Here is a 14685-nt window from a genome sequence, read left to right as displayed (position 1 = left end):
TCTTTTGGAAATTCAACAGTTATCTCTGGAGAGGGACGATGGGTGAAATCAACCGCTGACTGGGAGTTGAACTCGGAATGTTGTGATTGTGGTGATGTTTTTGGATTTCTCCCAGGATAAGTAAAAATTCTGATTCTGTATATACTCTGCAACGCTAAATGGGGCTTCCTTTTGCATTTTGTGTCTGCGCGCATGCACACTGTTATCTGAACGCAGCGACATCGACCTGGTGGTGTTTGGGAACCTGGGGCCCAACCCCATTTACGCGCTGGAGGAGGCGCTGCGAAGGCACCGCGTGTCTCGGCCCGAGGCCATGAAGGTGCTGGACAAGGCACGGGTGAGTGGAGTCTTCCGCTACTGCTCGGGGTTAGCCGTAGGTGACCCATATCCTTCTTTTGAATGGCTGATGTAGATGCAGAGCAACAACTACAATGTCACAATCGGGTAGTCGAGTCGGATTACCGCGTCAGGAACAGCGGAGTGTACCGCCGTGATGTCCACTTCATATTTGTGGATCGGGCGTTGCGCCGTTTAGACGTTGTACGATCTCTTCTGGATGACCACAGTCGCACACTGGAGTTTTTTTTTTTTAATGTTCCATTCGTGCATCGGGTATCCGCATCTTCTGCCATGCTTTGTGCGGATGCAATTTTAGGGTGGACCATGAGCTTTGTGGAAGATCGAACCCAGGGACCTTCTAACCCATTAAGTATTGGGATAGGTCTGGAAGGGAGTTTGATTTGCCTACACGGAGGGTGATGCTCTGAGATATTAGAGCCGCCCCCCCAAGGGAATAGGTGTGGAGATGAGGGAAGGATAATAGGAGGCAAGATGATCAAAAGGTCCCAGAAGTGAGGTCGTCTATGAGGTGAGGTTGACCTGTTAAAGGGTGCAGCTAGGAGGTCTGGATGAGGGTATGCTTTAAAGTCGAGAGATTGGGAGCGAGGTCAAGCGTTTTTATAAGTAACATTTGGAATGTCCAAAAGATTCGGGCTCATGGATGGTATGTTTTTAGAAGTGGGGTCAAGAAATCATGGTGTGATGCGCTGAAGCTCTGGGGTGACGAGGTCAAGAGGCAGAGAATGATGTCTGTTTTGTGTGTGTGTGGACAGGTGCCCATCATTAAGCTGACGGACGAGCGTACCGAGGTGAAGGTGGACATCAGCTTCAACGTAGACACGGGTGTGAAGTCTGCCCGGCTCGTGAAGCAGTTCATCGAGGTGTGCAGATGCACTCGTCACACGGCTGCATAACAAAGGCTGCTTTGCCGTTTATTACCGCACAGGACTCTGTCTAACCGACCAAGGTGGCGCTGTCGTTTATAGGAGGCTATGTACATGTACGGCCCCTTTTTGTCCATCCACGGCAGGATGAGGGCCTCCCCATGCCGTGCGGGTCATGCGGGTTATTTTCCCGCACTTCATGCCGGTCAGTGCTGGTTTTGAAGGCTGGAAGCGTAGACGTGGAAGCTTTGGAAGCACATTTTATAACGATGGATTTTGCCCGCATCGCAATTTGCTGCACACATTGCAGCAGCCGTTTGACAACATGTCTGTGCGTGGTGTTTGCCTATCGAAGGCTCGAACCTGCTTGGCCTCCGAGATCCGACCCAAGGACCGTTGCCTTCGGTGTGAATTGGTCATAGGCTGTGGTTGGAAGACCCAGCTCCAAAATCGGAAAGTTGCAAATTTTGATACTGTTTCAGGTTGTCATCCGAGCCCATTATTGCTCGGGGGTTAATAAAATGAGTACCGCTTTGGAGAATCTAGACAACATTTGTTTGGATACGCTGTCTCCAGGCATGTGAATGTGGAGTTTCCCCCATTTGACCCCAGGCCTGCTGGAGGATGACTGCCGCCCCATGCTTTTTTGACGAGGAACACTGCATAGAAATCTCTGTGTAGATCACCTTCCAGTTTGGTAGCAATCCTTAAACCGTGGGTGATGATGATCGTGATGCTACTGCTTCCGAAAGTGGGCGACACTCATTTTGCTGCTTCTAATTGTAGCCGATGCTATTGATGTGGCTGCTGACAACGATGCCGCTCATGAGCGTGGTGAACATTTACTCTACTTCTGTTGACGATGCTGCTTATTACGATGATGCCGATTTATCCTACTGACGTGACCAACATTCGTGGACGATGACAACGACCGATTGTACGTTGCTGTTAACGCGATTCCATCCCTGACCTGTGCCTCGCCGCATGTCGGCCCTGTGGCTCGCCCGGCGATCCAGGAGTACCCGCTGCTGCCACAACTCGTGCTGGTGCTCAAGCAGTTCCTGCTGCAGCGCGACCTCAACGAGCCGTACACGGGCGGCGTGAGCTCCTACTTGCTCGTCATGCTCGTCGTCAGCTTCCTGCAGGTGCCGCCCTCCCCGCGGCGCATCTGCTCCGCTCGGATAATTTTACCGCCGTTATCGCCAGCACCCGTCGTTACCACCGCCACCATCCCTGTTACCAGCACCACAAATTTCATTACCAGCATTACCTTTGCCACCGCCACCACCACCACCACCATCATTCTCATTACCCCCACTGGCATTACCACCACAATTACCATGGTCATTACCACCAGCACCCCCACTATCGTTACCACCACCACCAAAACCTCCATCACCTTCGCCACCACCATCAATTTCCCCCACAATCGTTACCACTGCCACCAACCACTGATCATTACGACCACAACCTTCATTATCGCCAGCATCACCTTCACGACTGCCATCAATTACCCCCACCTTGGTTACCACCACCACAGCCACCATGATCATTACCACCACTTTAATGTATTGTCGCGTGGTGCGTTAGAAAAGCAGGATTCTCTGCTGTTTGTGGTGGTGCCCACCATCGCGTTGGTAGCATAGATGGGCGGATCGCTCATGGTTCAATGTTTTCTATGCCATGTGGCACGAACCCAGGCTTTCTGGGCACTGGTGGCCATGGTGAGTCATCGCGGATGATGACGGTGCTTCTAAAGAGGGACTATGATATCATGTTCCCCCCTGGGTGTTTCCAGTTCTTCCCAGGTACATTCCTGGATTGGCTTTAGTGTGTGCTTGGTTTACAGAAATGTTCCTAGAACGTTGCTGGAACAGCCCAAAATGACTTTGCCCTTTCCCCTCCACCCTTGCGCTCCGTCTCTCCCCATCACATTCCTTTCGTTGTTCTGTAGCTGGAGGGAAGCGGTCGTAGTAACAAAGCAAAAAAAAAATATATACAACAAGTTTCACGCCTGGTTTCTGCGAGCCCTGCGGCCACCTAGGCATCGTCACGAGTGGCGCATTCTGTGTGTTTTTCTTTTCGCCAATGCAGCTGCACGCGGACATCGATGGGCGCAGCGGGGACGGAGACCTCGGCGTGCTGCTCATCGAGTTCTTTGAGCTGTACGGACGCAACTTCAACTACCTGAAGGCGGGAATCCGCATCAAGGACGGCGGCAGCTACGTGGCAAAGGCCGAGGCGCAGAAGGAGCTGGTGGAGGGGTTCGGCCCTTCCTTCCTCTTCGTGGAGGACCCCGTGGTACCAGGTGCGGCGCTCCGCATTATCGGGCGCCACGGTGGCTAGGAGATGTTAACTACCTCGCCCGGTATACAGGAGGTCTTGGGTTCGATCCCGACCTTGACACCTGTAATATTTGAGGTTTGCATGTTCTCCCTGTGGTCGCGTGCATTTAGTAGGTATTTGGCTACTATGAATGTCCACGTGATAAGCCACTTAATAGTGCTATCATTTGTGGCCAGGTCGCTTCTGAAAAAGAGCCACATAGCTCGGTGAGCATTCCCCTGGTAACACGAAATATAGTTTTTACAGTATTGTCATTAATCTTCGCTCGGCTTCGCAGCTCCTCGCCGTTGCGTGGGTGTGCGGCTGCTCGAATGATCTCCTAGATGTTACTCGGATCTCTACGCCTCCCTCCGGTTACGTCCCCATGCTCGATGCGAATTTCCAACAATTAAACTGATAGGCGTCTATTCATGAGGGATGCTGAATCCAGCCTCGCGTTAATTCTTTACGGGTTTGCCGGTGCTCGACCTATATGTGATCACGTTAAATTTTGTATTTGTTTTCAACCTCATGGGATATTCCATATTCCGTCAGCACGTGTACCATTCGTTAAGACTTGTTGGTGAATAGTATTGAGTAAGTCGAGTTCAGTTTAAATTCCTGTGCCCCCTAAAATCTATTGTTTTTTTGAGCTCACAGGTGTCGAATCTATTGGCAAAGACACCGTTCAACACTGTCTGCTGACACCTCCGAGTCAAGCCTATTGACGTCTGGCAATCCTTCCGACGGCGACGGTTCAAATTATAGCTTGAGCACACCGCTTGCAGTATTGCAGATGCATGTCGGCATGTGGATGTGGGATCAAAACGTACGAACAGAGTGCAACAACTATTTTCCTATTTCGCCAAGAAGTTTACGCCACCAATTATTATCACCAATAATCGCTATCACGACCGTAAAACACTGAATATGTTGCCAAGAAGCAATGGAACGCAGCGCATTTTTTAATATCATGATTGTTAATGTTATTTTTGCCGCGAGTGTCATTTGTATTATTGTCATTGCTATTGCCGTTGTTGCAGTCGAGTGAAATTTTCATTATTCGCACCACCATCGTCATTAGCAGCAGAGTTGTCGTCATTGTCATCTGTATTTTCATAAAATGTATTTGATTAACTACTAATTGCAGGATGAATACTAATTAATTATTGCAGAATGAGTGCCATCGTTATGATTATTATCTTCATCAACCTTGGTCTTCCTGATTTAAAAAGAAAAAATGTGTTTTATTATCCAGCCCGTAACGTTAAGCGCTGTAGTATATATAAAGCGCCTGTTTTGGGGCATAAACGCAGCGGTTTTTTTTTTGCATGTAGGTCGCTGGTATCGTTAAAGCCGGCGCTTTCACTCTCCATTAATCATTCAGTCGCCTTTATTTCAAATAGTGAGAACACAGTCTACACGCTGCGTTGATGTTGCCTCTTATTTTAGCGTTGCGGCCGTGCACAAACCGTTGCCGCTTCTTTTGCTTTCCCCTCTTTTGCGTCGAGTTCGCAGTGCTTTTCAGCACTGCGGACTCTGAAGAGTGGACGTTTGTCACCGCTATGACATCTAAATTGTTGTGCTTCTGAACAAAAAAGGGACCAAGCCGATTGAAGCGTGCCCCTCGATTTTGTATCGGCGCCCTGCTTCAATCGCAGCGGATAACCTTTCACCGGGTGACATTTTCGCCTTTTGACTTGCAATGCGGCCTTCATGTTCGGCTATTGGTTCGGAAGCCTCTTCGGGAAATGACCAAATATTGACATGTGCCAGCATTCCAACCAGTGTGACCGTCAAAAGGTTACGAGACGGGTAAATTGGTTGCTTGATATTAGACCGTCGAGGGTTACATCAATCGTTTGAAAATGTCACGTCAAAAAAGGCTTTTGATTGGGTTCTGTAAATGGCCGCGAATAATAACATTGATAGTTGCCCCTCTAATTTACAGGCATTTCCTGGGCAGACCCGTGATTTTGTCGGGTGTTAGGAGTCGCTACGCATCGAACAGAATTTGTGGCAAAGGAACCATAATTTTTGTTGGAGGTGCCCTTGGCATATTGATTGCGAGTAACACAATAGTCTGGGAGAGATGGAGGGTGGGTGGTAGATGTATGGATCAGGGGGCTACTAAATTGTAGGAACACCGAGCTGGCATGCTTAGATCTTGGGCTTGAATCAGAGTTTTAGCCAACTGATTTAACTCGACTTCTCAAGTGACGTTTCTCAGCCTGATCAGCTCTGCCCAAAAAAAGCATTGCTTTACATAGGTTTGCCACTGAATGTGGCCTATTACATCTGAGGATTAAATATATCAGATGAGGCTCATTACAGGGCATATCAAGAGGTGCACCTTCTAGTGTGCATAGGAGGCTATTGAATGACCTCAAATAGTTTGATGCCTGGTTATTTGGTGACACAAGGTAATTGTTACCCTACTTGCTGTGAAAGATCCAATGGTGTTTTTTGGTCTCGACACCACTCCAAATTCACAATTGAAATCGAATTTGGAGGGGGGGGAAAAAAACGATTAAATAACAAAAGAAACTCCTATGCAAGTTGTGTGATTGTTTGTTTGATGGCGGGAGCTGCCGAGAACAATTATTGCCAGCGACATTGTCGCCGGGAGTGTGTATGACGACAACGTCGTGGCGTCGGCTTCACGCTTCGGTGTGCGTCTATCCTCTGTGGCGCAGGTCAGGACCTCGGGCGGAGTTCGTACGGGGCGATGCAGGCCCGGCAAGCCTTCGACTACGCCTACACGGTGCTGAGCCGCGCCGTCTGCCCACAGGCCAAGCACTACCCCAACCGCGACCTGGACAGGTGGGCTGCCAGCTCGCTCCCTCGCTCCCCTGTGCATTGCTTGTCGACTGCCGCATGAGCAAGCAGAACCTCCGATTTGGCACGTTTGGCTAGGTGTAATGCGAAAGAAGTTGTACGTACATGCATACAGAACCTTGCCGCTATGAGTCGTCCTCGCCGTCAGCCAGAGGCTTCGCAGCGTCGGGGTGGTGGCCATCTTGACCTCGCGTTAGGATTTTTCCACGTCGGCGTCGTCGCCGTCAGAGTTCTTTACTTAATTTTAAATTCTATTTTAGTCGGAGCACAAACCGCGATGGTCATAAGTCCCGAATGTTGTGCGACCGAGTTTAGAGGAGGGGGGAGATTGGGCTCGCTGCTGCCCCACCGAGAGGGGTACGTGAACTATTATGTGGTGAGGGGAAGGTGAGTGTAGAAGTACTCTTAAGTAAGGGAGTAGAGGGAAGCAGGGGTGAAGAAGGGAGGGGAATTATTTGCATTGTTAAAGATTGGCAATTCCCTACAGGCCACAGGAACCATGGACGGAGAAGGCTTTTTGAGACGGTAACGGCGTGCCTGCCCCCCCCCCCTCCCCTTAGACCCGTTACCCACAGTTCACAGGGAGGTGTTGTGATTATTAACAGTGTCAGCAGCATCAGACTAATGGTCGTCTCCTTATCTCCATAAGTGTAGTCTTAGACGGACCAACATTTTTTTCAAGCATGTGATGGCATTGGGTGTTTTGTTTTTTTTAAAGCAGGTGCCCAATGTGGGTAAATTAGTTCAGAATCAAAATCTTTATTTGTACTGGAGGAATTTAATGAGCTATAAAGCCACTTTTTAACAGATGTCCAGTCGTTGTGCAAACAGTGCTGTCAACTCCTTTTTAGAACTTTTCAAAGCCTGCTTTTATTATCGGCATCACAATTCTTACCACTGGTGGTGTCCGTGTTAGCCGCATCATCATTGGCAGTATCATCAACAGCAGTATCAGCAGAAGGATGTATGGATTCGTCTGTCTGGCAGGTGATGACCAGGATTTAAGAAAAAAAAAAGTTTGTCACTTGTACCATCTCATTTATACCGTTTGTAGCTCCGCTAGTTAATCAAATCATCCTCCAGGGAACGTTTCCACATAATTATCATTGGTTGCATAAAAACCTGTCTTAAATCGATTCCTAAATGCTAAATTTAATACATTTACCACGCATGTAAGATCAGATTTTTTAAAAAATCAATTAATCATCGCATGTCTGTTCAATAACACCGGGATTGGCAGCAGCATAAACGGTAGCATCAGCATTATCATAAGAACTTGAACAGCTCTGCGCGTTTTCCTGGCATATTTTTGTTCTTCTAACCCGAAGGACATTCTGATTTAAAGCTTTCGTGACTGCAGGGATTCATATTCTTGGTTCTTTCGGTAAAGTCACGTAAAAGGGAAACAATAAAATAATACAAATATAAAACAATATATTTCTACGTGACTTTACCGAAAGAACCAAGAATCTGAAGGACATTCTATGAAGATATTTCGTGAGGAAACGTCAGCTGATAACCCAGCTTTATTTCAAAGTCGGTCTCCCTGCTCAAATGAGTTGTACCGGCAAACATTCCCCTCCTTGTTGGCTATTAACTAGTGGTGGAAATTCCTCATTCTCATGCCGGCAGCCAGTCACCCCATCGGTATGTATGTTGAACTTCTTTCACACCGTACGTAGCCAACCGCGCTAATAGGTGCATTTTAATGTCTACAAAGTAGCACTAATTTATGGGCTACGGATTGCTGGTTAAGACAGGAATTGAACCTTGTGGCTATCCAATTGCGGATCCTTTCAGAATCGGAATGTTTATTGAGACTGTAGGAATCTGAGCTATTAAGCTCTTTTTCACTTTTTTTTTTAGAAATTTTACCCCGATGTTGTGTATTGGCTGCAAAGTGAATTTTTTGTTTTGAACTCTGGTGAAAACCGGAGATTAGCATTGCCTCATTTTCGAGTGACCGAGGGCATCCATCTGTCGGGTCGGTAGGGGGCGATAATTGCATTGTATTGTCCCAATTGCAGACACGTTTGAACCCTGACGCTGTCGCACAACGGCCTGCTATTATGAATAATGTCAGGCGATCTTTGCCATCAGCTGAGAATTGGACGGTGCATAGTATCATTACGGTCATTACAGCCACAGTAATGATCAGGGCAGCCGCCGGGTTCAAACGATCAACCACTGCAATGAGCGGCGAACGCTCGACCTCGGAATCAGAATATTTATACTGGAGAAATGCGATGAGCTACCACGCTGTTTTTCACAGATGTTCGCGGCACCGCCATGGGTCGGCGACTATCGTTTAAACGAATTTTCAGTGCTGCAAACTAACGTCGCCGTTGCTTTGTGTCTGTGTGCGTCTGTGTGCGTATGTGTGCGTGCTGGGTGGGGGGGGGGCGGCGACAGCACGCTGGGCCGGATCGTGAAGGTGACGCGGGAGGTGACGGAGTACCGCGAGTGGATCCAGCAGACGTGGGGACTCTCCCCCGTCACGCCCGACCTCGCCGCCTTCCCCTGCTCCCTGCAGCCTGCAGGCATGTTGTTGCTCTCGCCGTCGGCGCAACCGCGTGGTTGCGCACGTGGTTGTAAGCGAGCACGTGCGGTCGTACCGGTTGGGCGTGCGTTGCGACGTGGCTGATGGTGACGCGTGAAGAAGGCAGATGGCTTCAACGGTGTAACTGTGTGCTGGTCAATACGATGCCTGCATGCAGGCGCGCACTGCACTTGCATGAAAACGCAGATGCGCGCACAAACCTACACGCTCTTGTCTACCCACTTTTGTCTCAACACTCTTGTGCACATACACAAAAGATCCCCTGGGGGAAAGGTGCTGTTAGCCAGCACTGCACATGAGGGGGTGGGTGGCCATCGCCATGCCCTGCCACTTTTGTCTCCCCATTGCTGATGTTAACACGCTGCACCAGATGCTCATGAGCCTAAGTTGACTTTGAAAGCCCAGGACCAGTTAAAGTATTCGTCATTGATTTTGGTTGTGAGCGAGAATCCAACGCTGGTTGTCGGGTTGGTAGTGTAGTGCGTTACCGACTATCTTACTGCTCCCCACGCCTCCTGCACACTTGGACTTGCATACATACAAACATACACACATTCCAACACGACACTACCCAATGCATACAAGCGTACAGCAGCAACAACTCTGACCGTTTGCCACCAGGTGGTGGTGACGTCACAGTGACTTTGAAGCTATGTAGAATGGCGAGGGCTCGCTGGCAGGTCATCATGGAATGGGACCCAGTGTCCTGAATAAATGGACTACCATGACTGGGCGAGTGTTCAAACCGCACTTCCCACTGCCAGCTAGCTGCTGCGTTTCATCCACTCGGTGCTCTGCTCATTGTCATGAGCATCACTCCTCCACCTCCCAGTTGTTGATCGTGAGCAGCGGCCGCCAGCAGGTTAAAACGCTCGTCTTGTGTGCCTTCTGCGCATAGGCTGACCCTGACAGCACTGGTACCAGTGGCCAGAAAATTCGCGACTCCAGGTCCCTTTGGTGTCACATAAGCCCATCTCTTGTATAGCCCTGCACCTTGCGTTTTAATATCTTCTGTTGGGCGAAACAACAGGAGCTGCTTGGTGATGTGGTCATGGGCACACCCACTGTCGCATAAGCACACTTCTTGCGTATGGCAATATGTTCAGGAGCTGAATGTCAGTTTGCTAGCCACGGAGAGGGCTTTAGGAGAGTTTGTCTAGTTTTGCTCTTCCATTCATTGAAGGAATGCATGCTACAGTTGTTAAGGTATGGAATGGGTCTTCGAGTGCACCAACTAAACATTGAAGGACTCTTAAGGCCCTAAATTAGTTCCTGGCCAGAATCGTAAGGAAAAATGAACATGCTGATATATACGCCAAAGATGCCCCTCGTAGCCTTTCAGACTGTTGGGGCAAATGCTGTTTGCGAGAACTTTTTAAGAATTGCACAATGCACCCGAGGGGGCCCCTGGCCTGTTCAGATATTCGCTGTGGCTGCAACTTCAACTCTGGTCGCCAGGTTTGAAACGCAGCACGCCAACTACTGCGCCACCTTTCCACCTTTCCACCGTTGCGCGCACACAAGTTGCCCACGGAACGTGATGCCATAGCTCCCCCTCCTTCCCTCTTGGCCAGACGGCATTCGGCTCCAGGTCGAGAGCAGCGCGCTCGCCACCGTCACTGCTGCGCCCGCGTACACGCACGCCCACACAATGGCTGACGGTGCACTGCTGCTGTAGCCGCCACCTCTCCTTGCCTAAGCGGGCATTGGGCCCGAGGCCACTGGGTTTGTATGGTGCCTGTGCGCTTACCACTGCCACCACTCTACCCTTGCACGCCAGGTCGGCGCTCGTTGCCATAGCCGCCCTTCCCCTCTTGCCGACAGCGTCGGGCTTCAGGCCGCCAGTGCCCGGGCTCCTTGGGGGCGTGCGCCCCGATCCACGTCTTGTTCTGCTCAAGTGCTCGTCGGTCGCCATCACTCCGTCATCGGCCGGCAACGGCGTCCCTCCCATGCTCTCCGGGGCGGCACCCGGAGCGGCACCCGGAGCGGCGGTGCCGGGAAGCGGGGACTGGGAGGAGGGCGGCGGGCGGGGAGGCGGCGGCGGAGGCGGCGGAGGCGGCGGAGGCGGAGGAGGAGGAGGAGGCGGCGGCGGCAGCGGCGGCGCCGTGTCTTCGTCGTCGGATTCGCGCTCCAGCAGCCAGCAGGTGTCGACGAGCAGCGGGTCTGCCGCGTCATCTTGCGAGTCGGCCTCCAGCGACACGGTGAGCGGCGCCGCGCGGCCGTGTGGGCTCGTCGCCGCCAGCCGCGATGGCGAGACGTTTTGCCTCGAGACCATTTGTTCAACTTGACCAGTGATATTATTATTATTATTGTGCAGGTGACTGTGTTGTTAACAGCCATGATGGCCTATCTGAGTTTCAAGACCCATGGGAGGTTTTGGTCAAATTCGACAAATTATGTTTGGCACGGGGTGGGAAAAACCACAGTAGCGTAAAACCCCGTCATTTCGGTATTTCATAATTCGTAATTGGGGATCATTTGGAACGGCTGCGCTTTTGGCATATGTACAGTGTTAGTAATTCGCCATGAGCCACATTGGTGTACCGAATGGTCCAATTTCGGCAGACCCGTGGAGCGGCGCCGCGCACCACGACCAACACCGACTCAGTCTGGAGGTGGCGCCCGTGGTGAGCGTTCCTGCAGACCGGTTGCTTTGGACTTTACCTTGTTTATGCACTCTGAAAGCAAACCCTCTCAGAAAAGTCGTCTACAACTACATCAAGAAGTCATAAAAAGGGACTGAAGTATAAATTCCTTAGTCTGAGAGACAAATCCAAAGTTTTGGATGGAATTAACGCAGGTGTGTCAATGCGTATGGTGTGTGTGAAGAGTTTCACGTAAAATCGAGTTCCTTTTACAACATCAAGAAAGGCTGGGAGAAGATGAGGAAGCATGTAGTCTGACGATGAGTAATGTGGTATAAAAGTATAAAATAATGTAGTCTTTAAGTAAACATTGTTACGTGAAAAATGTGAAGTTTTAAGTTGGTGTAATTTGGTATTTAAGTTATAATTTAGTGATAAATCGAACATACAGTACAGTAAGTGCATTTAAGCCCTCCTCCACAACCTGTCACCTACCACATCCTCCTTCAACTGCTGTGCTAGTTACTGATGGTAAGTGTTACTTTTTAGTAAAATAATTTTTGGAAAAAAATTTGATTTTTTTTTTTTTATGGGGGGCAGGGGAGGCACTGGCGAGTACCATTGTACATAATTCGGAATATTGGATAATTCGGCAAGGCCCGAGTCCCATTTGCGTCGAATTAACAAGGGTTTACTGTACCTATAAAGCGTGTGCATACAACGGGGTGATATTTACTTCTCTCTAATTGGGTTGAATCATCTATTGAACTGTAATCTGTTGGCTACCTCTGAGCGGACATTGACATCTATATCTGTCTTTTGATAGTCCAAGTACAGTAACGCACGGCTACCTCCCACACATTACTCCCCCAACATTGCCTCCAACAATTGACCACCTGAGTCACTTGGCCACTGCTTTGGAGGTCTCTCGTGTCGTTTGGGCGGTTGTGTAACGTCGCCTGCATGTTTTCCCTCCCAGGACTCTGACAACCCTGCAGCCCGGCTAACGGCGGTGGTGTCGGCAGCCTCGACTGTGAACCCAGCAAGCGTTGCCTCTCCCTTGCACGATGTCGCACCCACGCCGGGTCAGCCACAGGTACCAGCGTCACCGCCCACGTCACCGGGGAGCGGCTGTCCAGCGGTGGTCGAGTCGCAGCCGAACTCGGATCTCGAATCGCCACTGTTGTGTCATTCCACGTCTTCAAAGCTCCACGCATCTCCGTGCTCAAATGTTGTTTAAGCATCGATTTAAAGCTTTCGTGACTCAAGGATTCATCTTCTTTGGTTCTTTCGGTAAAGTCACGTAGAATGAGAATAAAATAATAAATTATTTTATTTTATCAATTTATTATTTTATTCTCATTCTACGTGACTTTACCGAAAGAACCAAAGAAGTTGTTTAAGCACTTGTCTCCAATGGTGGTTTTGAACTGTGGGTGGGAAAATCCCGCAATTCAATTGAGGTTTTAGGGGGGGCGGGGAGTGGAGGTCTGACATACGCAGGTGGCTTCTGGCGTCCCTCTGCTTGACCCTGCCCACCAGTTGTGCTCGAGCCTCGTGGGTGGGGGGGGTGGAAGAGGAGGAGGTCCAGGGATTGGCCACGTGCCTCGTGGCTGCAGCACTTCGACCGTTACTCTCCAGACTTGGGCAGAGGGGGAGCGAGCTCTCTAACCCTGGGGGCTTTTTGAGGGAATACCCGAGGGGGTTGGCGATGGGTCGTGGCTGCTGCTGCGCACTATCGGCACATTCTCTCAAACTTGGCTTGGGCTATGACCTGTATGCAGGCTTCAAATCACCCCTGGTCATATTCGACAAAGTGGTACTTGTTTTGTTGACCCGGAAGGGATGATGAGCTGTGCCCACTGATGGAGTTTTGAACTCCTGATCTTAAGATTGGGAATCGGGCGACCATACCATCCTTTTTGTTTCCTTTCTCCTGCCAGATTTTCACCATCTTACACATGCCACGCCAAACCCCTAGGTCTGCTCTTTTCCCTAGGTCACCAATACATGGGTGCCACTGCAGTTCGTCTCCATGACCTGCACATATGGCATGATGTTGCTGCGTGTAATCCCCGATTTTAGCACGGTTGGCTACATGTGGTGCGAAAAAAGAAGTTCTACATACGTTCAGGTTTATATTTTAGCATTGGAATTTTTGGCCAATGCCAGTTGCATTGTATGTTGTTGTTTTTTTTAGTCTTGGAAAGAAACCGGAGAATACAGAGGACATCCATGCAGAACAGGGGGCGAATATACAAACGTCAGACATAATGGCGTCCGAGCCGGAAATCGAACCACTGCGCCACCCTGCCACGCAGTAACCAAGGTCTCCTATCAATATTGCCAGTCGATCTTCGCTCATGTGTGGGTCCACTGTCTGGAACTCCCCCCTTGGTTGTAAACACTGATAAGTCTCTCTCCACCTATTCGAGTCGAGGGCACGAGTATTATACACCACCTATAACGGACTGCCCCCCTCCATCACAATCCCCTCCAACCCCCCCCTCGTCCGCCACCGGTTATCTTTTCTGTCGCACGGCGTCTTGGGATTCGGCGATATTTAGTGTCAAGATACGAAGTTACGCATATATATATATGCTGTTGTAAGGTACACAAGCACACACGTCCGTGTGGCACCTTTTTGGTTGTTGGAGACCCACACATGCGAGGTTGTCCCTTGCCTCCACCACCAGGAATTCATGGTGGGAATTTTGCCCTCGGGAGGATTCCCGTGCGCGCCATTTGCTGGGGCGAGGGCTGTCCCCGACTACTTGCTGCCAACACCGGCTCCCTACAGCGTGGCCTACGAGCCCATCCGGAATCCCCGCTATCGCCAGGTGATTTTTTGTTGTTGTTTTTTTTCTCTCCTAACCCCCAAACTCCCCCGGCACTTGGGCAGGCGATACGCTTGCCCCGGGGTTTGTTCTGAACAGTTGGTGTAGCAATTCACGGCCGCATCTTTTGCACCCTGTGGCAGTGTCCGAGGTGGCTCGGGGGTCGAAGAACTAAACCTGACATCACTGAGATGCCGAATTTGAATCCAGGTTTTGGCTGCCTGTCATTTTAGCTGGGGACAGGTGTGTAATGAGTTGTCGTTCTCAGTCTGCTCGTTAATATTTGCATGACAAATACGTAATTGGATATGTGGGTT

The 14685-nt window shown here is 50.0% G+C and overlaps 1 protein-coding gene across 3 annotated transcripts in view; it reads left to right on the top strand.

Moving 5' to 3' along the window:
• LOC116944105 (terminal nucleotidyltransferase 4A) overlaps positions 1 to 14685 on the top strand; it is a 40180-nt gene that overhangs the window by 19122 nt on the left and 6373 nt on the right. For 2 of the 3 annotated variants that reach the window (XM_032957528.2, XM_076068322.1), the window contains 10 exons: positions 217 to 337; positions 1113 to 1220; positions 2240 to 2368; positions 3318 to 3531; positions 6245 to 6371; positions 8799 to 8926; positions 10771 to 11147; positions 12511 to 12627; positions 13732 to 13860; positions 14228 to 14371. In XM_032957528.2, coding sequence (XP_032813419.2) covers positions 217 to 337; positions 1113 to 1220; positions 2240 to 2368; positions 3318 to 3531; positions 6245 to 6371; positions 8799 to 8926; positions 10771 to 11147; positions 12511 to 12627; positions 13732 to 13860; positions 14228 to 14371 — 1594 coding nt within the window. The remainder of the gene's footprint in view (positions 1 to 216; positions 338 to 1112; positions 1221 to 2239; positions 2369 to 3317; positions 3532 to 6244; positions 6372 to 8798; positions 8927 to 10770; positions 11148 to 12510; positions 12628 to 13731; positions 13861 to 14227; positions 14372 to 14685) is intronic. The other variant, XM_032957529.2, reaches the window with a different exon arrangement.

The sequence above is a fragment of the Petromyzon marinus genome, chromosome 20 (genome assembly GCF_048934315.1).
Source record: "Petromyzon marinus isolate PM22_M1 ecotype Great Lakes invasive population chromosome 20, UKy_Petmar_22M1.pri1.0, whole genome shotgun sequence".
Lineage (NCBI taxonomy): Eukaryota > Metazoa > Chordata > Hyperoartia > Petromyzontiformes > Petromyzontidae > Petromyzon > Petromyzon marinus.
The sequence above is the reverse complement of the archived record's forward strand: the minus strand, read 5'-3'. Positions and strand labels throughout refer to the sequence as shown.